This window comes from Crinia signifera, chromosome 19 (assembly GCF_055691185.1).
Source record: "Crinia signifera chromosome 19, ASM5569118v1, whole genome shotgun sequence".
NCBI lineage: Eukaryota > Metazoa > Chordata > Amphibia > Anura > Myobatrachidae > Crinia > Crinia signifera.
The window spans coordinates 132,150,585-132,174,106 of NC_139226.1; the positions used below are offsets into that span (position 1 = coordinate 132,150,585).

Here is a 23,522-nt window from a genome sequence, read left to right on the forward strand (position 1 = left end):
ATAGTATAGTAGGGTGTTTCTGAGTCAGCGGCTCCCCACTGGCGGAGGTCACGACACAGGAAAACAGGAGGCTGGGTAGTGATAGGGGTGTGTGGGTATAAGGGGGACTAAAGAGGAGGGTGGGAGACACTGTGCAGCTTGTGCCAGTGGGTGAGGGTCCAGCGTGGCAGTACAGGAGTACAGGACGGTGGCCCTGAGTCAGTGTCTCCTCCTACTGGGTGGGAGTTAGGGTGCATGAGAGCAGGAGGCTGGGCTATGAGGCATGATAGGGGTATGTGGGCAACACAGCGTCAGCGACTCCCCAGTGGTGGAAGTTACGGTTCAGGAGAGCAGGAAGCTGGGTAGTGATAGGGGTGTGTGGGCATACGGGGGACTAAAGAGGGGCGCAGGGGTGCCGTGAATTGCGGGAGGGGCGCGGGGGGTGCTGTGAATCAAGGGAGGGAGGGGCACAGAATTGCGGGAGGGGGCGCAGGTGTCCGCGAATCACAGGAGGGGGCGGGGGTCCGCAAAGCGCTGGAGGGGGGCGTGAATCACGTTAGGGGGTGAGGGGGGTTGCGAATTGCGGGAGGGGGGGGCGTGGGGGTGCCGTGAATCGTGGGAGGGGGGGCGTGGGGGGTCCGCGAATTGCGGGAGGGGGGGCACGAGGCGCGATGAATCACCTAGTTGGTTATATATTCTTGTAGCAGGATGGTACATAAACAGTAATAGTGGCAGTAAAAGATGACTTAAAACACCTACAGTAAAACAGAACAGGTGTTGTATATTATACAACGTCTTGGTTGATGATGTCTAGGTTGACTTGCACAAAGTTGCCACTGGAAAAGAATTGCCTCAAGAAAAAATCAACACAGAAAGGTCAACACATGTAAATTGGTGTCCATGTCGACACATGAGAATGAATATGAAAACATTAAAAAAATGAAAAATAAATCTTCAAAAACCCGTATCAACCTTTTTTATTGTCGACCATAGCCATGTCAGTGTTTTGCATGTGCCAATTAATCCTGGGGTTTCCGTGAATCGCGGGGGCGGGGGAAGGTGGGGGGTGTCCGCGAATCGTGGGAGGGGGGTGCCGTGAATTGCGGGAGGGGGGGTTGCAGCGAATCACGGGAGGAGGGGGCGGGGGGATGGTTCCCGCAAATCAGGGGGGGGGGATCGCGGGGGGTGCAGCGAACTGCGGGAGGGGGGGTCGCAGGGGTTGCCGCAAATCGTGGGAGGGGGGGGCACGGGGAGGGGGGGCACACACCTGGTGGCTGTGGAGTAGCTGGGCAACATGGGGAGGCAGAGGGTGTCTGCCACTGTGGGCTCACTGGGCTGGTTCTCTGTCATGTGAGTCAGTCATGTGAGTCAGAGGCTCCACCAGTGGCGGATTCAGGGGGGGGGGCACCCGGGCACGTGCCCCCCCTGTCATTTATTTTGTAGCTGAGGACCAGGGCTTTCCAACGAGCCCAGCCCCGTGTCTCTAGCCCCCCGGGAACCGGAGATATCGCCTGGCAAACCTGTAACGTTTTTTCCCCATAGGATAATATGGGACCCGTCAATTCCGACCCCCACCCGGTTCCGACGGCTGCCAGTTCCCGCCCTGGCATCACAGAAGCTTGTGGTTGATTTCATTCAATTCCAAATCGCTGGGCCTTCAATATGATACCAGGCTGGTCCAAATCGGTCAATCGGTTCCAGAGATATTGCGTGTAAACCGATTTTTTTTATTTTTGAAATGTAATTTCATGGCTGTTCATGTTTTTTGAGGGCAGATTACTCTGGAACCAAACGCTCCAGTTTCACTGGACCACAATCATTCAAAGCCCACTCAAAAGTTCTTCAATATAATACTTGTCTCATGTAAATGGGTCAGTTGGTTCCGAAGATATAGCCGGTTAAATGAGATAACTGGTTAAAGGGGGGAGGGGTGGTTTTCTCTCCCCCTCACAACAGAAAATGCAGGGACTAGGCTGGTATAAAAGGGGCCAACCTGGGAATGCATTTTCTGGTGTGAAAGCGGTATTATTTCAAATAGCCGGTACCTGCAGTGCTCTGAATACAGCCAGGCTCTGCCACTATCAGTGGCTATCACTTCTGCTGTCCCCCATTTACCACGAGCATGTATTCCCAATTTGCAATGAGCATGTAATCCCACATGGCAACGAGCATGGAACTTCTGGCAATGAGCATGGAACCCTTGGCAATGAGCATGTAGATAAGCAGCACTTATGTAGCATAATTTTTAATAGGCATTATGGTGTTTGGCATAACACATAATGGACATAATGGCGTGTAACTTAATGTGTAATGGACATTATTGTGTAAATGTTTAATGCGAGCCTTTGGTGGACAATGTCCCTGTTTATGAAGTGTATTGTGAATTTTGGCTCAATCCATGTGGCATTATGTGAATTTTGGTTTAATCCGTGTGGCATTATGTGAATTTTGGCTCAATCCATGTGGCATTATGTGAATTTTGGCTCAATCCATGTGGCATTTTATGCATTTGGCTCAATCCGTGTGGCATTATGTGAATTTTGACACAATCCATTTGGCATTATGTGAATTTTGGCTCAATCCGTGTGTGTTATTATGTAAATTTTGGCTCAATCCATGTGGCATTATGTGAATTTTGACACAATCCATGTGGCATTATTTGAATTTTGGCTCAATCCATGTGGCATTATGTCAATTTTGGCTCATTCCATTTGGCATCATGTGTAAGGGGCAAGTATAATGGGGTCTAGTATTTTGTTGCATAATGTGTAGAAGTTGTATATGGTGTTGACACGCCACCTGTTGATTGGCCACACACCCTTTTCCGGAGAGCGCCTTTGGCGCGCGCGCAACTACATCCTTCACTTTTGTCGCCATGGTGGGCCTGCGTACTTTAAATGCCAGGGCCTATTTTTTATTCCATTCCCACCCTCTCCTGCTGCTCTCTTAACATGTACACTGGCACCACTAACACCGCCCCTCCCCCACCCAAACCCTTTTTTTATCATGGTGCCCCCCCTGTCATTTTATCCTGGATCCGCCCCTGGGCTCCACCCTGCGTTACAGACACACTCACACACTTTGAGTGACAGATACTGCATTTGAACAGTTTTTTGTTGATATATATAAAAAAGTGGAAATATTGTAAAAAGCTGTACGACTTGTATATGCCCTAGGGATATAGTTTTTTGGGGTTTACATCCTCAGGGTCGTTTTTTAACAGTCTGTACTGGCAAATTCAGTTTGTACCGAATGTACCGATTTTCTATCACTTACTAGCTCCGTGTGCTTGCTCAGTGCCCTGGTGCGCCGGCTCTCCCCTCTCCCCCTCCGTTCCCATGAGTGCATTGCGCTGCTGGCGTCATGACGCCAGCACCGCGCACCCAGGGGAAAGGAAAGGACGTCTCCCTGCCCTCACTGTGCGCATGCGCAGACTCGGACGCAAATCTCTGTGAGGGAGAGTGGTGCAGTGGCCAGCCCCGGCGCGCGTGAGGGGGGAGGGGGTGTGTGATCTCCTGGGCGTCCTCTTCACAGTGGTTGCCGTCCGGAGCCAGCCTGCCACAGTAGAATGTCAGCCCATCAGAGATGATCATCCACTTTTCTGCAGCAGCAAGTAGGTGGCTCAGCCAGCTGCACTAAATCACCCCAGCTCTTCTATCCAGCATCAATACTTATGTTTGCCTGCAGCTCATGTCACATGGTGGCTTGGTGGGCTGCTGGCATATTAAATAAGTAGATTTAATATACTTATTTATTAAATATTATACAGGTTGAGTATCCCGTATCCAAAATGCTCAGAACCAGGAGAATTTTGGATAACGGATTATTCCGTATTTCGGAATATTTTAATATTTCAATGATGTATTTTGAAGTATCTTGCATTTATGCTGTATAAACACATCAACCACATGAAATGCACACAAATATATTTTATTTGTTCAAAAAACAAGGTTTCAAAACATGAAACAAAATTTGTGTATATCTCAGATATTGAATTTGAAGGCCAAGCAATCAATTTCTTGTACATATATAGTGCCAGTTACATATCATGTCCCCAGTGATGCTGCTACAGATGTCCCCAGTGAGTTTTTAGCAAAAACAATTTTTTTTGGCACTTTCTGGAATGTCTGGTTTTCGGAATAATTCGGATAACGGATAATCGGATACAGGATACTCAACCTGTATTAAATATACTTACTTAATATGCAAGCAGCCCACCAAGCCACTGTGCGACATGAGCTGCATCAGGTGCTGGGCCGGGGGGTCAGGGTGCCTGGGGACGTAACCAGTGTTCCCTCTAAGCTGTGCGTGTGTGCGCGTGCACACAACTCGCCGAGCCCGCGCACAGGCATTACAACTGAGCGCACAAAGGTTAAAATCTTGTTTTAGTGTGCCACGAGTTTAATAAGGTTGAAAATCACTGCTATAGTCTATATGTGTGGTGTGTGAAGTCTGTAAACATTCAAATTGCTTTATTAACTCAACAGAACTCGAAACCTAGGCCTGTATACGTTATGTGACGCACAAAAATGTACATTTCCTTCCAAAGTTGCACAGCCAATATCTTTTTCTGCACAAAGCCTTCGTAAAATTAGAGGGAACATTGGACGTAACCATGCCCACTTTACCCAAGGCCACACCCACTTTACCCATAGCCACGCCCCTTCTTAAATGTGTACCGATTTTGGCCCTTCAAATGTTGGAGGGTATGAATCCGTGTTTCCCCCATGGATGATAGAGTAAGATCCGAAGTTGCCACTATGGATGTGGGAATTATTATTATACGTGAGATCCGAAATCAGCTGCTTGATGCCGCTGTGGGATTATGCACTTTCATGTCTATGCCAGTACTTAAAGCAAAGAAGTCCAATAGAAGTATGATCAGACACTGGCAGACAGTCTACAGACCTTGCCGAGCATTACAGAGTGCACCAGTCATTTCCTCTTGGCAGTAACTAGTCCAGACACTGAAAGTTCTGATGTCGCAGAGAAAGGATCCTGCTCTCATAAAAGTGCAATTGAGCTGCCGGCAAATCACTGGACCCTGAAGCAATTATCATTCCACCTCTCATTTACACAATGTTGAATTGTTTCCTGTCTGGGAAAATTATATCTGTATTTTTTGTTTGTAGCGATTTAAAGGAATATAGCACCACCTGCTGGTTACTGAGGAGTTGTAAAAGACACTATTGTAAGTATTGTTTCTAACAGAAAACGCTCATTCTGCTTTCACGTTGCAAAAACAGCAGGGACAGCGCAGCCCAGAGCCAACAGCAGGGAGAGCGCAGCCCAGAGCCAACAGCAGGGACAGGGCAGCCCAGAGCCAAAAGCAGGGACAGCGCAGCCCAGAGCCAACAGCAGGGACAGCGCAGCCCAGAGCCAACAGCAGGGACAGGGCAGCCCAGAGCCAACAGCAGGGACAGCGCAGCCCAGAGCCAACAGCAGGGACAGCGCAGCCCAGAGCCAACAGCAGGGACAGCGCAGCCCAGAGCCAACAGCAGGGACAGGGCAGCCCAGAGCCAACAGCAGGGACAGCGCAGCCCAGAGCCAACAGCAGGGACAGCGCAGCCCAGAGCCAACAGCAGGGACAGGGCAGCCCAGAGCCAACAGCAGGGACAGCGCAGCCCAGAGCCAACAGCAGGGACAGCGCAGCCCAGAGCCAACAGCAGGGACAGCGCAGCCCAGAGCCAACAGCAGGGACAGGGCAGCCCAGAGCCAACAGCAGGGACAGGGCAGCCCAGAGCCAACAGCAGGGACAGGGCAGCCCAGAGCCAACAGCAGGGACAGCGCAGCCCAGAGCCAACAGCAGGGACAGGGCAGCCCAGAGCCAACAGCAGGGACAGGGCAGCCCAGAGCCAACAGCAGGGACAGCGCAGCCCAGAGCCAACAGCAGGGACAGCGCAGCCCAGAGCCAACAGCAGGGACAGCGCAGCCCAGAGCCAACAGCAGGGACAGGGCAGCCCAGAGCCAACAGAAGGGACAGCGCAGCCCAGAGCCAACAGCAGGGACAGGGCAGCCCAGAGCCAACAGCAGGGACAGCGCAGCCCAGAGCCAACAGCAGGGACAGGGCAGCCCAGAGCCAACAGCAGGGACAGGGCAGCCCAGAGCCAACAGCAGGGACAGCGCAGCCCAGAGCCAACAGAAGGGACAGCGCTGCCCAGAGCCAACAGCAGGGACAGGGCAGCCCAGAGCCAACAGCAGGGACAGCGCAGCCCAGAGCCAACAGCAGGGACAGCGCTGTCCCTGCTGTTGAGATAGGGCTTTGTCATCAGCTTGCTGCTGGAGAAGCCAATAGCATCAAATTGACTGAGGTACTAATTAAGTCACCTGATGAAAGCATGGATACCATTAAAATGCGGACTGTAATGGAGGAGCTCGAGAACCTGTCCTATCACAGCATGGCCAGTGGCAGTATCGTTATTGGGCATGTAATAACTAAAGGCTTCAGCCTGCATGTTGCCATGACACCCTACTTGATAATAAGAGGAGTAACTTATTCAATTTTATTAGTAATAGAAAATGATTGAATTTTGTGGGGTGCTAACTGCTTGCCAGACACATCGGCAAGGAGCAAAAAAGAAAAGGATTGTCTTTGTTGCTGGCGCACTGAAGAGGATGAATTATTTGTATTAAAATTTAACTTTTAATAATATCAATAAAAGAAAGCCATTAAAGGTGAAATAAGGATTACATACATGACTGACAAAAACATTGAACAATAATTAAAAGATGCACGTGCTGTGTGTGTGTCGATTTGCTGATATGTTATATAGTGTGGTTACTTCTGTTAGGTGAAGAGATTCCTACTATGGTACACAATGTACTGAAACCCACAATAGTGGTACACAATGTACTGAAGCCCACAATGTAAGTGAGTGGTGGGAGCTATTGATAACAAGAGTCGTATGGGTGACCAGGCATTAAATCGTGTCTGGTTCCTCTATTACTTTACGACTTGGATTGGTTGTTATCCAATCTATGGTTATGATACGTTTCGCTCCGTATTGGAGCGAATCGCTCCTAGTCCCAAAAACTAAACAAATACGAGAAGAGCCCATCAGGTACATTGGGACTTTTAATAGCCGATGGTGTGATGTTACCTCAATTCTCCAGAAACACTGGGCAATTCTACATACTGACCCAGACTTGAAAGAAATATTACCAGCCAGGGTTGAAACTAGTTGGAGACGCTCCCCAAATTTGAGAGATAGAGTGGTTCAAAGCCACTTAGCATCCCCCAAAAAAGCCTCTTATCAATGTAGACAATGTAAGGCATGTCAATACATGGCACCCACTACACATTTTGTGGATAGATACAACAAAAAATGGACAATCGACACTTACATCGATTGTACCACAGTGGGAGTCGTGTACCAACTGATCTGCCCATGTAACAAGGTATACATAGGCAAGACGAAAAGACAGTTGAAAGTGAGAATCTTGGAACATATTGGCAGTATAAGAAACTCCAAACAAGATAAACTCAAATTTAAAACCCTCACACCAATAGCCAGTCATTTTCTACAAGTCCACAACAGTGACCCCAAACGTCTAAGAGCCTTTGGAATGAAACACATTCAAATGAATGCACGTGGGGGAGATGTTGATAAGATCCTACTCCAACAAGAAACGAAAATGATATTCTTGATGAATAGTTTGCACCCGGCAGGACTAAACGAAATTAACAGTTTTTCATCATATTTATAAATAGAGGAATTGATTCTAGACTATCTATATTCATATCTATCTGACCACTGCATATCTCATTTTCGACCTCTGATTATTCTAATTTTTCCCTCACACAAACACGACCACAATTTTAACACCCCCACTCTCATCAATATAATCACGTTCAATATCATGATTATTTACTATTTTTTATTATTTATTATTTTTTTATTTCATTCTTTCCTTTCATTTTTATGAAAAAATGACCAATCACTAGACGACTTACACCATCAACCAATGGTTCCTTAATGTATTTCTTCACTATTATTGGAGAATTATGTGACTCCATCCCCCTCATCACTTTTTCCACTTGTTTCTCGTTTTGGTACTCACCTTTTATTTGCTGTGATTTCTTCACTTCTTCTGCACGATCCTAAAATCATAAAAATAAAATAATAATAAAAATTAAAAACTAATATAAACCATAAAAACTAATAATAAAAATAATAATTAAAATATTGCAATCAAAATAAAAATTAAAAGTGAATAACCAAACAATATACATTAATTTGAACTACTAATTAAATGTAGTAATTGTAGGGTCAGATACCTATAGAATACTGTACATTCCTCTGCCTATTTACGACAAACTGCAGCCCCTTTCTTAAAATTATAGATCTTTCCAGCAGGGACTATCCGATAATATCACCTTATCTAATAGATCGGCAACATGCATATAAAGCTGCAAAAGCAATCGGAATACACAACCAAGTTATGCAACTTTGCCCAATAAGATACGGAGAATGACATCATAGCAGGCTCTGATTGACAGCACAACACCAGATGACCTAAACCCAGTACCTGATTGGTTAAGCTCCTTAATTTATACCCACCGACATGGCTGTTCGGGTTCAGCCTTGAAAAAGCCTATGTGAAACGCGCGTTGGCCGAATGCACGTGCAGTTTGAATGTGTGTCTTAAAATTATATTGTTTATTTAAATGAAATGTGTTACAATAATGATGTGTTAGCGTACAGGCAGTAAATAGGATACTGCGTAGCGGGCATCGGAGAGTACACCTCTCTATCTGCAATCAGTTTAATTACGTGCTGAGATAGGAGCACCAGATAGGAGAAACATTAAGCCGGTGTTTGACCTCCAAATATATGAAGGAAACCCGCTCCCCGCATAGCCTTAGTCTGTAACCTGGCAGACTCTGCATTGCGGTTAGAATCATAACACATCTATTCTGTTGGTGACCTCTCGCTACTTTCTACCCACCAGTTGGTCCTGAATACTGAATGATCAGCAAACGCTTTTTTGCCCACATAAAATAATAATGTGTCAAGTGTATATTCAGCCAATTTAACATTATTTAGCGGGCATTGTGAGCGGGGTCTGACAGATTGCGGCGGCACACACACCGCCCGATCTGCCTCAATACAAGAGCTAATTTGTCTCTAACACCAAATCACGCTTATACTACAAGAGGGAAGAGTATATATCTCTCTATCCAGAAAATAGCCCAATATGACGGGTGTTGAGATTTACTAAATACAGAATAGGAGAGATTGTATACTTAATCCAGTGAGTGACCCTCTAATGTATGTAGTAAGTCGCTCTTTGTATACTTGTAGTCTGAGACCTAGCAGACTTACTATTACGATAGAAACCCCAACACATTAATTTTGTGAGCTATTCCCTACTGATATACCTTATTTCACAAGTTGGTACCAATGTTGTTAAATAAATGCTGAACGCGCTCTGTATATTCTAATGAAAATACTGCTACTCAAATAGTCGAATCTGCCTAATCCTACACACTGTCAGATTACCCAAACGATATTGCATAGGATATATTTATCCCTCTAAGAATGTCTCAACAGCCACACTGTAACCAAATGAATGTGTCCACTCAACACTAAATTGTACCCTTTGTCATATCAGTATAGAAATCTGATTATAAAGACCACAGTGTACTACATGCCCTTAGTCACCCAATCAGACAATTGTCAGATTGATTGACAACCAATACGGGAACGGACAAGAGTGAGTATAACAGAGTGATTAGACGGCATACACATTGCCAGACCACTAGTACAATTTCCGCCGCAATAAGGCAGTAAAACCAGTCTGCCATATAGGATCAATTCAGTAACGTGGTCTGCCCGCTATACCGGCTGATTCTGTGTGTTCTATCATCATAGTCGGATAGAGGTGTACAATATACAGACGCAATTACTCTGTCTGTCTGTGAAGGCTCAATTGCAATGCTATAGAGGGACCTTGACAGTAGACACACTGCCAGATCGCCCAAGCAATTCTTTCTTCAATTTGTGCAGGACACACAATTTCATCTGTCTGCTGCACCTACTGACTCTATATGTTCTATGGATAAAATCTGATTTATGAATAAAATTCGTTTTATGTAGAACACAACATATACCAGTGTGAATATAATTGAATAGAGGGATCCATCGGTATATACACTGCCGGATCGCCCACGCAATCTTCATAAATCTCAGTCAGTTTGGTGCGTAGCTAAAACCTGCCAAACCTTTAGCCACGCAGGATACAGAATTTCATCTGCCTGCTGAATCGACACGGTTCGATCTATGTGCAAATAATAAGACACAAATTATGAACCTTTTTTGACTTCTAACCCATTTTTATGGGGGATAGTCGACACCTAATTGCTCATTGTATCAGTTTGTGCGAGGCACATTTGATACTACTTCCCAGGAGATCAGTAGCCTCCAATACGGAGCGAAACGTATCATAACCATAGATTGGATAACAACCAATCCAAGTCGTAAAGTAATAGAGGAACCAGACACGATTTAATGCCTGGTCACCCATACGACTCTTGTTATCAATAGCTCCCACCACTCACTTACATTGTGGGCTTCAGTACATTGTGTACCACTATTGTGGGTTTCAGTACATTGTGTACCATAGTAGGAATCTCTTCACCTAACAGAAGTAACCACACTATATAACATATCAGCAAATCGACACACACACAGCACGTGCATCTTTTAATTATTGTTCAATGTTTTTGTCAGTCATGTATGTAATCCTTATTTCATCTTTAATGGCTTTCTTTTATTGATATTATTAAAAGTTAAATTTTAATACAAATAATTCATCCTCTTCAGTGCGCCAGCAACAAAGACAATCCTTTTCTTTTTTGCTCCTTGTATGACCATTATTGTCTTTGGCAGCACCCCCAGTTATGTATTAATTGCAATCACAACACGGCAATTCAATATTGGGGACACCTCATCTACAATCATAAACTTATCTTGTGCAGAACTACATCCCCAACCCCCCTCCCCTTACTTACGCAGACACATCGGCATGAGGAAATCCAAATGATGAAGGACTGATAAACAGATTACACATCCAGGCAATAAGAACACAGAAGCAGGGCCGGTGCTAGGGTGTTGGGCACCCCCTATAAATTTGCGCCCTTCCATACCTTATAAAAGAGAGCACGTTAGAGGCTGGTGCCGCAAAAAGGGGTGTGTTCTCACAAGGAGTGTGTTTTTAAATTTCTCCACACAGTAGCACAATCTTATTCACATTACTCCGCATGTAGTGTCACTGATTTACATTACACTACAAACTGGAATTCCTTATTTATGTTATGACACACAGTAGAGCCCATTATTTATGTTACTTCAAACAGTACTGCCCCTTATACACAGTACGGAAAACAGTAATGCCCCTTATATATAATGCCAAGTAATAGAGCCTTTAACACATACTGCCCACAGTAATGCTGCACATATATATATATATATATATATCTCACCAATTACACGTAATGGCCAGAGTAGTTGCACATTGATATATTGGCCAGAGTAGTGCTGCTCACATAATGCCCAGAGTAGTGTCCCGTACGGGATGCATTTGAAATCCTGGCGGTCGGAATCCAGACTGCGGAAATCCCGGCACTTTGTCCCTCTGTGGGTGTCCACGACACCCATAGAGGGAGAATAAATTAGTGTGCCGAGCCCGCTGATGTTTACACACGCAATACACAGATTAGTGCCACATACACATAATTCTCAGAGTAGTGGCACTTACATACTGCCCAGAGTAGTTGTGGAGCTTAAACATAATGCCCAGATTAGTGCACCATATTAATTTATTTATTTAATTATTTACAGTTTCTTATATAGCGCAGCAGATTCCGTTACAGCGTCTTATATAGCGCAGCAGATTCTGTTACAGTGTATTATATAGCGCAGCAGATTCCGTTACAGTGTCTTATATAGCGCAGGAGATTCCGTTACAGTGTCTTATATAGCGCAGCAGATTCCGTTACAGCGTCTTATATAGCGCAGCAGATTCCGTTACAGTGTCTTAAATAGCGCATCAGATTCCGTTACAGTGTCTTATATAGCGCAACAGATTCCGTTAGTGTCTTATATAGCGCAGCAGATTCCGTTACACTGACTTATATAGCGCAGCAGATTCCGTTACAGGGTCTTATATAGCGCAGCAGATTCCGTTACAGCGTCTTATATAGCGCAGCAGATTCCGTTACAGCGTCTTATATAGCGCAGCAGATTCCGTTACAGTGTCTTATATAGCTCAGCAGATTCCGTTAGTGTCTTATATAGCGCAGCAGATTCCGTTACAGTGTCTTATATAGCGCATCAGATTCCGTTACAGTGTCTTATATAGCTCAACAGATTCCGTTAGTGTCTTATATAGCGCAGCAGATTCCGTTACACTGACTTATATAGCGCAGCAGATTCCGTTACAGGGTCTTATATAGCGCAGCAGATTCCGTTACAGCGTCTTATATAGCGCAGCAGATTCCGTTACAGCGTCTTATATAGCGCAGCAGATTCCGTTACAGTGTCTTATATAGCGCAGCAGATTCCGTTACAGCGTCTTATATAGCGCAGCAGATTCTGTTACAGTGTCTTATATAGCGCAGCAGATTCCGTTACAGTGTCTTATATAGCGCAGCAGATTCCGTTGCAGTGTCTTATATAGCGCAGTAGATTCCATTGCAGTGTCTTATATAGCGCAGCAGATTCCGTTACAGTGTCTTATATAGCGCAGCAGATTCCGTTACAGTGTCTTATATAGCGCAGCAGATTCCGTTACAGTGTCTTATATAGCGCAGCAGATTCCGTTACAGCGTGTTATATAGCGCAGCAGATTCCGTTACAGTGTCTTATATAGCGCAGCAGATTCCGTTACAGTTTCTTATATAGAGCAGCAGATTCCGTTAGTGTCTTATATAGCGCAGCAGATTCCGTTACAGTGTCTTATATAGCGCAGCAGATTCCGTTACAGTGTCATATATAGCGCAGCAGATTCCATTAGTTTCTTATATAGCGCAGCAGATTCCGTTACAGTGTCTTATATATCGCAGCAGATTCTGTTACAGTGTCATATATAGCGCAGCAGATTCCGTTAGTGTCTTATATAGCGCAGCAGATTCCGTTACAGTTTCTTATATAGAGCAGCAGATTCCGTTAGTGTCTTATATAGCGCAGCAGATTCCGTTACAGTGTCTTATATAGCGCAGCAGATTCCGTTACAGTGTCATATATAGCGCAGCAGATTCCATTAGTTTCTTATATAGCGCAGCAGATTCCGTTACAGTGTCTTATATATCGCAGCAGATTCCGTTACAGTGTCTTATATAGCGCAGCAGATTCCGTAACAGCGTCTTATATAGCGCAGCAGATTCCGTTACAGCGTCTTATATATCGCAGCAGATTCCGTTACAGTTTCTTATACAGCGCAGCAGACTCCGTTACAGTGTCTTATACAGCGCAGCAGATTCCGTTACAGCAGGGCTGGGCAACTCCGGCCCTCCAGATGTTTATGAACTACACATCCCAGCATGCCTTGCATCAGTTTCAGCATGGCCACATAGCAAAACTAATGCAAAGCATCCTGGGATGTGTAGTTCATTAACATCTGGAGGGCCGGTGTTGCCCAGCCCTGCGTTACAGTGTCTTATATAGCGCAGCAGATTCCGTTACAGTGTCTTATATAGCGCAGCAGATTCCGTTACAGTATCTTATATAGCGCAGCAGATTCCGTTACAGTGTCTTATATAGCGCAGCAGATTCCGTTAGTGTCTTATATAGTTCCAAAGATTCCGTTAGTGTCTTATATAGTGCAGCAGATTCCGTTAGTGTCTTATATAGAGCAGCAGATTCCGTTAAAGTTTCTTATATAGCGCAGCAGATTCCGTCGTGCTTTCAATTATAGACAGTGATGGAACAAACTGTGTAACAACAGACAGACTTGGAGGAAGGAGGGCCCTGCTGCAAGCTTACAATCTATCTCATATACAGAATGCCCAGAGTAGTTCCCCATATACAGAATGCCCAGAGTAGTTACCCCTATACAGAATGCCCCCTCATTCTCTACAATGCACAGCCTGCCCCCTTCCCTAGTGGTTAGTCACCTTCTTCCCGACAGCCGGCTTCAGCCTCCAATGTGTCTGCATCTGCACGGAGTCTCTTTCTGCTCCTGCCTGACAGCAGCAACGTCTCCCCATAGTACAGTATACTGAGAGGGCACCGCTGTGCTGCCTGTGCGGTGTGCTGAGCTCGCTGCCGGTGCCGCTGCCTGTTATATATTTTGACAAGCGCAGGCTTCGGCACACGAAAGCAGCAGTGTCAGAGCTCAGAAGACTCAGAACGCCTCTCAGGGCCGGCGCCTACCTGCTTTGCAGGCTGTGCTGAGCGGGTAGCGCCGGCCCTGCACAGAAGCATATATTAGAATTCAGTCGCCATACACTTTAGCTTGTTTAAAGTTCTTATTTATTACAATACATTAAACTCTCAAATAAAGGCAGCACAACAAATACGTCAATGCTTCACATATATGTTCGGCATTATCCAACCATCGGGTGCTTTCTTCAGACCAGCCCGCCGCCAGATACCGCTTAAATCTTTTTCAAATTTCTTCTGTTAAAAAAACAACAAAAAATATTTTAAAAAAACAATGAAAAAGTGAATGTTTTTGTATGATCATGGTGAGAATGACACTGCCGTCTGACAAATGATTGGACAGTAAAACCATGATTTGTTTTCCGTTGAGACAAGGGCATGGGGTAAGACACATTCCTAGTAGAAAGTACACACAGTTCCATTTCGCTTATATAACCAAAATCTTTTTGAATCACTCAATTTTGATCCCAATGCACAGCCCTGCGGCATAGATAGAAAATATAGATGTTACAGGCAAGACTATATAGTACAGATCTGTACTAGAGTATATAATCTAAATCAGTGGTTCCCAACCTCAGTCCTTCAAGGATCCCAAACAGTGCGCTCGTTATTCACAGACACATTTTAATTAGGTCACCTTTCATTCTGTGAAAATGTGCACTGTTGGGGGTCCTTGAGGATCAAGGTTGAGAAACAATGGTCTAAATCGAATGTGTACACAGTACCATACGATTCGATCAGAATCAAATCTATACAGGTTACATCTGCCCCACCTGCAGTGCACATGGTTTTTTGCCATTTTGAGAACAAATTTGTACTGCGATCAGATCTGAATAAGGGCCTTTGTATATACCTGCAACCCCAGAGTATGCTTCTCACCTTCTGTATACCTGCCACCCCCGTGTGCTTCTCACCTTCCGTGTACCTGCAACCCCAGAGTATGCTTCTCACCTTCTGTATACCTGCCACCCCCGTGTGCTTCTCACCTTCCGTGTACCTGCAACCCCAGAGTGTGCTTCTCCCCTTCTGTATACCTGCAACCCCAGATAGTGTTCATTCTAGCACCCGCTATCTTTGAAAACCCATGCAGTTCCTCTTCCCTGCCTGGGGTGTCGCTGTCTGCTGTAGTGCTTCTAGCACGTTGTGGTTTGTATATCAGCACCGATATGCAAACCAGACCTGTGCTAGAAACACCACAGCACACAGCGACACCCCAGGCAGGGTAGAGGAACTGCATGGATTTTCAAAGATAGCGGGTGCTAGATTGAACACTACCAGAGTATGCTTCTCACCTTCTGTATACCTGCAACCCCAGAGTGTGCTTCTCACCTTCTGTATACCTGCAACTCCAGAGTATGCTTCTCACCTTCTGTATACCTGCCACCACAGAGTGTGCTTCTCACCTTCCATGTACCTGCAACCCCAGAGTAAGCTTCTCACCTTCTGTATACCAGCCACCCCCATGTGCTTCTCACCTTCCGTGTACCTGCCACCCCAGAGTGTGCTTCTTACCGTGTACCTGCCACCCCAGAGTGTGCTTCTTACCGTGTACCTGCCACCCCAGGGGGTGCTTCTCACATTCCGTGTACCTGCCACCCGAGAGTAAGCTTCTCACCTTCTGTGTACCTGCCACCCCAGTGTGCTTCTTACCTTCCGTGTACCTGCCACCCCAGACTAAGCTTTTCACCTTCCATGATCCTGTCACCCCAGAGTAAGCCTCTCACCTTCCATGTACCTGCCACCCCAGAGTAAGCTTCTCACCTTCCATGTACCTGCCACCCCAGAGTTAGCTTCTCACCTTCCATGTACCTGTCACCCCAGAGTAAGCTTCTCACCTTCCATGTACTGGTCACCCCAGAGTAAGCTTCTCACCTTCCATGTACCTGCCACCCCAGAGTAAGCTTCTCACCTTCCATGTACCTGTCACCCCAGAGTAAGCTTCTCACCTTCCATGTACTGGTCACCCCAGAGTAAGCTTCTCACCTTCCATGTACCTTCCACCCCAGTGTGCTTCTTGCCTTCTGTGTACTTGCCACATCAGAGTGCGCTCCCCACCTTCCATGTACCTGCCACCCCAGAGTAAGCTTCTCACCTTCCATGTACCTGTCACCCCAGAGTAAGCTTCTCACCTTCCATGTACTGGTCACCCCAGAGTAAGCTTCTCACCTTCCATGTACCTGCCACCCCAGAGTAAGCTTCTCACCTTCCATGTACCTGTCACCCCAGAGTAAGCTTCTCACCTTCCATGTACTGGTCACCCCAGAGTAAGCTTCTCACCTTCCATGTACCTTCCACCCCAGTGTGCTTCTTGCCTTCTGTGTACTTGCCACATCAGAGTGCGCTCCCCACCTTCCATGTACCTGCCACCACAGCGTGCTTCTTACCTTCTGTGCACCTGCCACCACAGCATGTTTCCCACCTTCTGTGTACCTGCCACCACAGCATGCTTCCCACCTTCCGTGTACCTGCCACCACAGCGTGCTTCCCACCTTCTGTGTACCTGCCACCACAGCTGGCTTCCCACCTTCCGTGCACCTGCCACCACAGCGTGCTTCCCACCTTCCGTGTACCTGCCACCACTGAGTGCACCTCACCATCCATGTAAGTATCTTGCATTACTGTAACACCTTTAGTCTACAGTTCCCACTATGTCCTGCTGTGATTTCCCAGTTAGTGGAGACTGACATACCATAGTGTTCTGGAAATGTAACTCAATAACAAACTGCAGATGTGTTTGTATCTGTCCGATATCATGTTCCTCACCTGCTTCCTAACTCTGCGCTTATCCATGATCTTCCTCCGCAGATACTTAATGCGCTTCTGCAGCTTCTTGTACTTATGTCTGTTCATCTTCCTGCGTCGAATCTTAAGGACATTCTTACACTGCATGGCATCACTATGCCCACTATCCTCACCAGTGGGGTCTATGTCCTTATGTGTGGGGCACTCGTAGGTGCTTTCATTTTCCATAGGTTCCCCCTGAGTATTCAAGGCCTCCGGTTTGGGCAGGGAATAGCGGGAGGAGAGCAAACTCTCTAATGGGCTAATGGACATCATTCGGGGCACAAGAAAGTCATCCAACTTGGGGTCCAGAGTGCACCATGCAGGGGAAGGAATCTGTGGCCCCTGGGGCCGCTGTGTGCTGTAACATGCGAGCAGGCTCTTGTGGCTTGTAGCGACACACAATGGCAAACATCCTGAAACATGGAAAAAAAAGTTATACTTTTGGAAACCACATTTGCGACTCCTTTAAATGCTGAAGTACGCTGTAAAGTAGTTGTGTTTATTCACAGCATTTTTCCAACAGTACACAATGGAGGCTGGGTAATAGTGTGTACACACTATAACTCAGACCATGTGGGAAAGGAGATTACAGATTAACAATGAAAGTTACTCATCCTTTAAAAGTGATCGGTTCAGATTAAAGGGTTGTTTCCCAGTCAATACAATTTACCCCCTCATTTCATCACTATCTACATAAGTATAATAGAACAATGTCTGTGTGTGTGTGTGTGTGTGTGTGTGTGTGTGTATATGGATGGATGTTCCACGATACCTCTTGAACGCTTTATATAATCGTCTGCAAACTTTACACATTACATCATCATCTTAAGGGACGATCTATGTCCGAAGATGGGTTTAATCGTACGAGCCCTTATCGGTGCTGTCATAAGGGTCCATGCTATTTCTGTTGTTCTCATGCATTGTGATATATCGTTGGAAAGCTTATGACTTTGCGAATACAACATAATACACAGAGGGTGGATCCTTAAAGGCCTATAAGGGTCCATTAATTGAAAAACAGAAGTGGTCTGTGAATCGAACACTGTAGATATCATCGAAAAATCCATGTGAGATCGATCCTCATTCAGTTTTTATTTTTCTCTTCATCGTTTGTTTATTTTTTTAGAGTTTTCAGGATCTTCTGTGCCTGCTGCAGCAGCTTCTGCCCTGCTGTGGTTGGGAAGGGAAGGTGAATAGTTGGGAGACTTGCTCTGGCTGCTGCAGCAGCTCCTGCCCTGCTGTGGTTGGGAAGGGAAGGTGGATAGTTAGAGACTTGCTCTGGCTGCTGCTGCAGCTCCTGCCCTGCTGTGGTTGGGAAGGGAAGGTGGACAGTTGGAAACCTGCTGTGGCTGCTGTAGAAACTTCTGCTCTGTTGTGGTTGGATAGATAAGAGACCTGCTCTGGCTGCTGCAGCAGCTCCTGCCCTGCTGTGTTTGAGAAAGGGAAGGTGGGTAGTTGGAGACTTGCTCTGGCTGCTGCAGCAGCTCCTGCCCTGCTGTGGTTGGGAAGGGTAGGTGAACAATTGGAGACTTGCTCTGGCTGCTGTAGCAACTTCTGCTCTGTTGTGGTTGGATAGGTGGATAGATAAGAGACCTGCTCTGGCTGCTGCAGCAGCTCCTGCCCTGCTGTGGTTGGGAAGGGTAGGTGGAACAAGAATTGCATAAGCTTTTTCCTAGGTTATACTTAGGAAGACGTCTGAAATTTACTGTAGAATATTATTGAGACAACATAATCTATTAAAGTCCAATATGTATTTTGGTGGCTTTAGGCACAGAAAGTCATTACTGGGCAGCGCCTTAACCCCTTCAGTGGCAATCCCGAGAATTTTCTGGGCTGTGTCTCAGTGGCCAGTCTGGCAAGCCCGAAAAAATTCTCGGGATTGCCACTGTTTAGAGCCGAGCAGCGCTGCTGAGTTCAATCACTGAACTCAGGCAGCTTCGGCGCTGCCCGGCTCCCTCCCCTCTACGGCGCCGCCTCCTTCCTCCTCCTCCCCGGCTTTTGTATTGTGCCGGGAGCAGGGCCGGGCAGCGGCTGCTTCACAGTTCAGCGGCGCTGCCCGGACCCAGGGAGAGTGTGGTGGGTTTTTTTAGGGAGCGCTCCCCATAAAAAACTCGCCCAGTGGGGAGCGCTCCTTAAAAAAAAAAACACAACTGAAGGGGTTAAGGAAGCAAGGCCCATTAGCTTAAAATCAGGGGTGGCCAAACCGGTCCTCGAGATCTACCAACGGTCCATGTTTTCCAGATCACCCAGCTGGTGCACAGCTGCAGTCATTACTAACTGTCACATTTTCAAACCTGCTGCATTCATTCCTACTATAGATCCACAGGTTCCCGGGATTTGTCCCCCAAAACGCCGGGATTTCAATCCCGGGATTGGAGTTTCCAATCCCGGGATTTCGGGATTAGACTGCGCATGCAGTCTAATGCCAGGCAGCGTCTTAGCGGGTGCTCAGCAGCTGCCCGGCTTCTCCCGTTCCGTGTAGTGTGGCTCTGCGCAGCGTGATGACATCAGAGTTCACGCTGCGCAGGACGCACAGGCTGCCTCTATCCTGTGACCGGCCAGATCACCCGCCCAGCAGTGGACCACGCCGACAGCAGACCAGACCAGTAACCCATCAGCCCAGCTCCACCTCCTGGCTCCCGTCCGCACCACGCATATGTAAGTAAATATGCGGGCGGACAAGGCGTTTTTTTTCCGAATCCTGGGATTGGCATCCCTACTAGCGTCGCTCACAAAGCCTGTTCTTTTTTTGGGTGCAATATGTAACTAAACTTCAATGAATTGACTCGGCCGTATCTGTATTTATTTATACTGAAAGAACAGTCGCTGTGAGCAACGCTGGCATTTTTAGCGGATATTTTCAGAATCTCTCACGGCAATGTTGGCACTCAACGGGTTAAACCATTATATACTATATCCCGTATGTTGACATTTCTAATTCTTTATGACTGAACACTATTCAGATTGTTAGAAACTTTATGTATAAATGGGTCTTCCCAATTTACCTGCAAGTCTGGTGGCTTTACAGAAGTGTGAGGTCAGTCGGGTGAGCCACATGCTGAGATGGAGAATGAGGTAACTGAGGGGCGGGTGGCTCTAGCTGAAAGACAAATGTGATTCACGTTACAACAAAGCTGCCTCTATGAATAAACCCATCATCTTCCCCTCACATGGTCGCAGAAGCAGTTGTATAATCTGTAATCTTCCATTCAGCTGCACTGCATGTGTAATAGGAGGCAAATCTTTAAATCCTGTATACACAGATGGAGCGCCTCTCATATAGCTCCAGCCCTCGGCAGATCCCCTCCGCTGGCCAGAGCTGGCTGAGAGGCGCTCCATCTGACGGGGAGGCGTCCGTCAGATAGCGGAGGCGGGCTGGCGATTCTATCGCCAGCTGCCAATTGAATGACATTGTTTACTATGTCATTCATAGTCGCCCAGTGTGTATGGACCTATAGACACTGCCATAAATAATCCCCCTAATGTATAGACTTCAAGGATCCTATGACTTCTGCATCTGTCTTATAATGTATGTTTTCCCAATGGTAAATCACTGCAAACTGTGTTGGCGCCGTACAAAGTACTGTTATTACAAATCCGCTGTGACAGGGCTTATCCACCATTCACATCAGCACTTGTTGTTCAAGTAAGAAATACAACAATGGCGGGGTCTGAGGTTAGCAGTCCCGAATGGGACTATGTAAAAACCGGACCCGGACTAGACCCACAATCTGCAGTCCGGAGCTTGTACCAGCCCGTCCAGGGGGTGTCTTGTCTGAGGGGATGCCTGTGATAGCTTTCACCAGGAACATGGGAAAAAGGAGATTACAGCCTCCCGTTGTGGTCCGGACCGTGCGGTTTTGGGTACATGTCTGGACCACACAGGGAGGCTTTATTCTCCCCCTCCGCCTCTCCCTGGTGACAGCTGTCACAGGCAGCCCCCCCCCCCGGACAGGACACCCCCTGGACCAGACGCTACAGGCTCCAAAATGCAGTTTGATGGCCGGTCCGGCGCTTTTGCCCTGGTCTGGTTTTACCTATATCCGTCCTGAATGCTGGCCTGATGTTGGGGCAGATTAGTTCTCAGAATTTGGGAACATTGATTACAAGGGGTTAATTATGCACCAATTAATACAACTACAATTCCTGATTGCCATAATCCCCAGCACATCACTGATATACAACACCTCAGTAAACAAGATACAGGATGATTTCCTGCTGCACCTGTATGTACATGAGCTACAGTACTGGCATGGTACATGTGTTATATATGTTACCTATGTCACAGACTATGGAAGCGTAAGATACTGTATGTCAGTGTTCCTCCTATACACATATTACAGACCTGACCTCAGCTAGCAGCCGCACACACTGCAATCCGCAGACATATCCTGTCCGTACTGCTAATTCTTCCCCAAGAGTCAGACAATACAGGTTCCGTGTGAGGAGCGCCCTCTAGCGTCCATGAAGGGAGTAACAGGCATTCACTTATGAATCTCTCACACTCTGGGTGAAATTTAATAAGATGAGAGATTCAGAAAGTGAGAGATTGGGTAAGAAATTAAGAAGAATTCAATGTATAGCAAGGATAATAACAATGTATTTGTTTTATGACTTGAGTGTCAATAATACCCCTTTTACACCAAACGCCATATCGCACCCGGCTTTAGGACCCAGGATTAAGCCGGGTGCAACCATAGGTGCCAATTTTGTGGGTGCTCAAGGGCCCGAGCACCCACGGAAATTGATGAGCACCCATGGGCCCGATTCCCGCTGCTGGGCCGCCATATTAATTTGCGGCTGCAGCACCCACATTGCTGGACCCGGCACCTTGGAAACAGTATGCCGGGAAGGCATACCCTCCAACATGACCCATCCCATTAGGTACAAAATGCTCTGTTCCTGGACTTCCCTGCCAGTGACAGTTACAGATGTGAGCCTACAGCACAGTCCAATATTCAAAGAGGGGGGGGGGGTCACATCAACTCTCAGTGATGTTTGGGATGGCAGCTGGTGTGGCTCCCCTTTTTGAATATTGGACTGTTCTGCAGGCTCACATCTGTAACTGCCACTGGCAGGGAAGTCCAGGAACAGAGCATTTTGTACCTAATGGAATGGGTCATGTTGGAGGGTATGGGAAGGGTGTATTCTGTCCATGGAGTAATTGCACTGTGGGGGCATTTATGTACCTGCATACCTCCCAACTGTCACGATTACAGCGGGACAGTCCCGATTTTCGGGTCCTGTCCCGCTGTCCCACCCGCGGCAGGCATTGTCCCGCTGCGGGGGGTGGCAGTTGGGAGACCCCCCAATCTAATAGAATAGACGCTGTGCGCATGCGCACAGGGTCTATTCTCGTATGAAAATGAGGTTGCGGCTAATTAGCATAAGCCGCACCCTCATTTGCATACGCCCGCCCCCTTTTCGGGCGCTCGCGCAAGCGTCCCTATTTCCCCAACACAGAAGTTGGGAGGTATGTACCTGCACTTACTAAGGTAATCTGCTGGGCTGCCCCCAGTCCCAGTGCACCCCCCAGCCCTTGTCCAAGAGGTGAATGGATGCCGCACACAGGCATCCATTCACCTCCTCCGCTGCTGCTGCTGTCTGCAGGGTATAGCAGACAGCAGCGCAGGTTTTCTGTGCCCCCCTGTCCAACCTGCGGACGCTGCGGTCCGCAGGTTGCATGTCCCCCATTGATGTAAATGGGAGCCGGGTCGGAAGACCTGGTGTACCCATTTACACCAACCTCTACCCAGGTCCTGGCCTTGTTCTACCCAGGTCAGGACCTGGGTAGAAGTCCGTGTAAAGGGACCCGCCGCTGACCCGGAGTTTTCGGCGGTGTAAAAGGGGTATAATTGAAATACAAATATTTTGTAAGGAACAAAAGAATGTAGTCAAGATGGTGGCACAATTTCTTATTTCATGAAGGGGGAAATCATTTACATTGCACATTTATGGCACTACAACAGCCAGCATGTACATTAAATGTAATATTTTGGACAGTTTTTTTTTTAAAAGCGGCAATCAACCTGGTTTTGCAGTGTAAATGATTGCCGCTTTAAAAAAAAAAAACCTGGAGATTTCACACCAAATGTCTCACTTTCTGATTCTCTCATCCTATTATATTTCACCCAATGCTACCAATACACAAATTTTGATAATCAGTTTTGCCAGAAGGTGGCGCCAGGAAGACATTTTCAGAGATTAACACCAGTCTGTCAACATGTGTAAGCAGGTATTTTTCTTAAATTCTTGACCACGTCTAATGCTGCCCATATATATGTGCAATCGGATTCGATGCGACATCGCAGTGAGATGTCCATCGAACCAGATTGCATCTTGTGGTGCTAAAGTGCCCCCTTTGCAGCACCCGAT

The 23,522-nt window shown here is 46.7% G+C and overlaps 2 protein-coding genes across 4 annotated transcripts in view; both read right to left on the minus strand.

Moving 5' to 3' along the window:
• MXRA8 (matrix remodeling associated 8) overlaps positions 1–23,522 on the minus strand; it is a 543,508-nt gene that overhangs the window by 78,727 nt on the left and 441,259 nt on the right. The gene's annotated exons all lie outside the window — the stretch shown is intronic.
• On the minus strand, positions 14,437–21,608 carry AURKAIP1 (aurora kinase A interacting protein 1). Of its 3 annotated transcripts, none has more exons than XM_083163379.1 (4): positions 21,493–21,608; positions 20,153–20,247; positions 17,127–17,560; positions 14,437–14,600 (listed from the first exon to the last, which is right to left on the minus strand). In XM_083163379.1, exons 2-4 carry the CDS (start codon positions 20,202–20,204, stop codon positions 14,502–14,504), a joined length of 585 nt encoding a protein of 194 aa, XP_083019505.1. In that variant the 5' UTR covers positions 20,205–20,247; positions 21,493–21,608; the 3' UTR covers positions 14,437–14,501. The 3 variants fall into 3 exon arrangements, with proteins under 3 accessions (XP_083019505.1, XP_083019506.1, XP_083019507.1); XM_083163380.1 differs by having other exon boundaries at positions 21,498–21,553; XM_083163381.1 differs by lacking the exon at positions 21,493–21,608 and adding an exon at positions 21,425–21,483.

Bases quoted from the DNA above. Each gene is read 5' to 3' on its own strand.
- AURKAIP1 (XM_083163379.1), bottom strand. From the start codon at position 20,204: ATGTGGCTCACCCGACTGACCTCACACTTCTGTAAAGCCACCAGACTT. The intron at 17,561-20,152 runs GTAAATTGGGAA...TCCATGTTTCAG, and splicing joins TAAAGCCACCAGACTTGCAG to GATGTTTGCCATTGTGTGTC. The intron at 14,601-17,126 runs GTGAGGAACATG...TTTTTTTAACAG, and splicing joins AGCGCAGAGTTAGGAAGCAG to AAGAAATTTGAAAAAGATTT.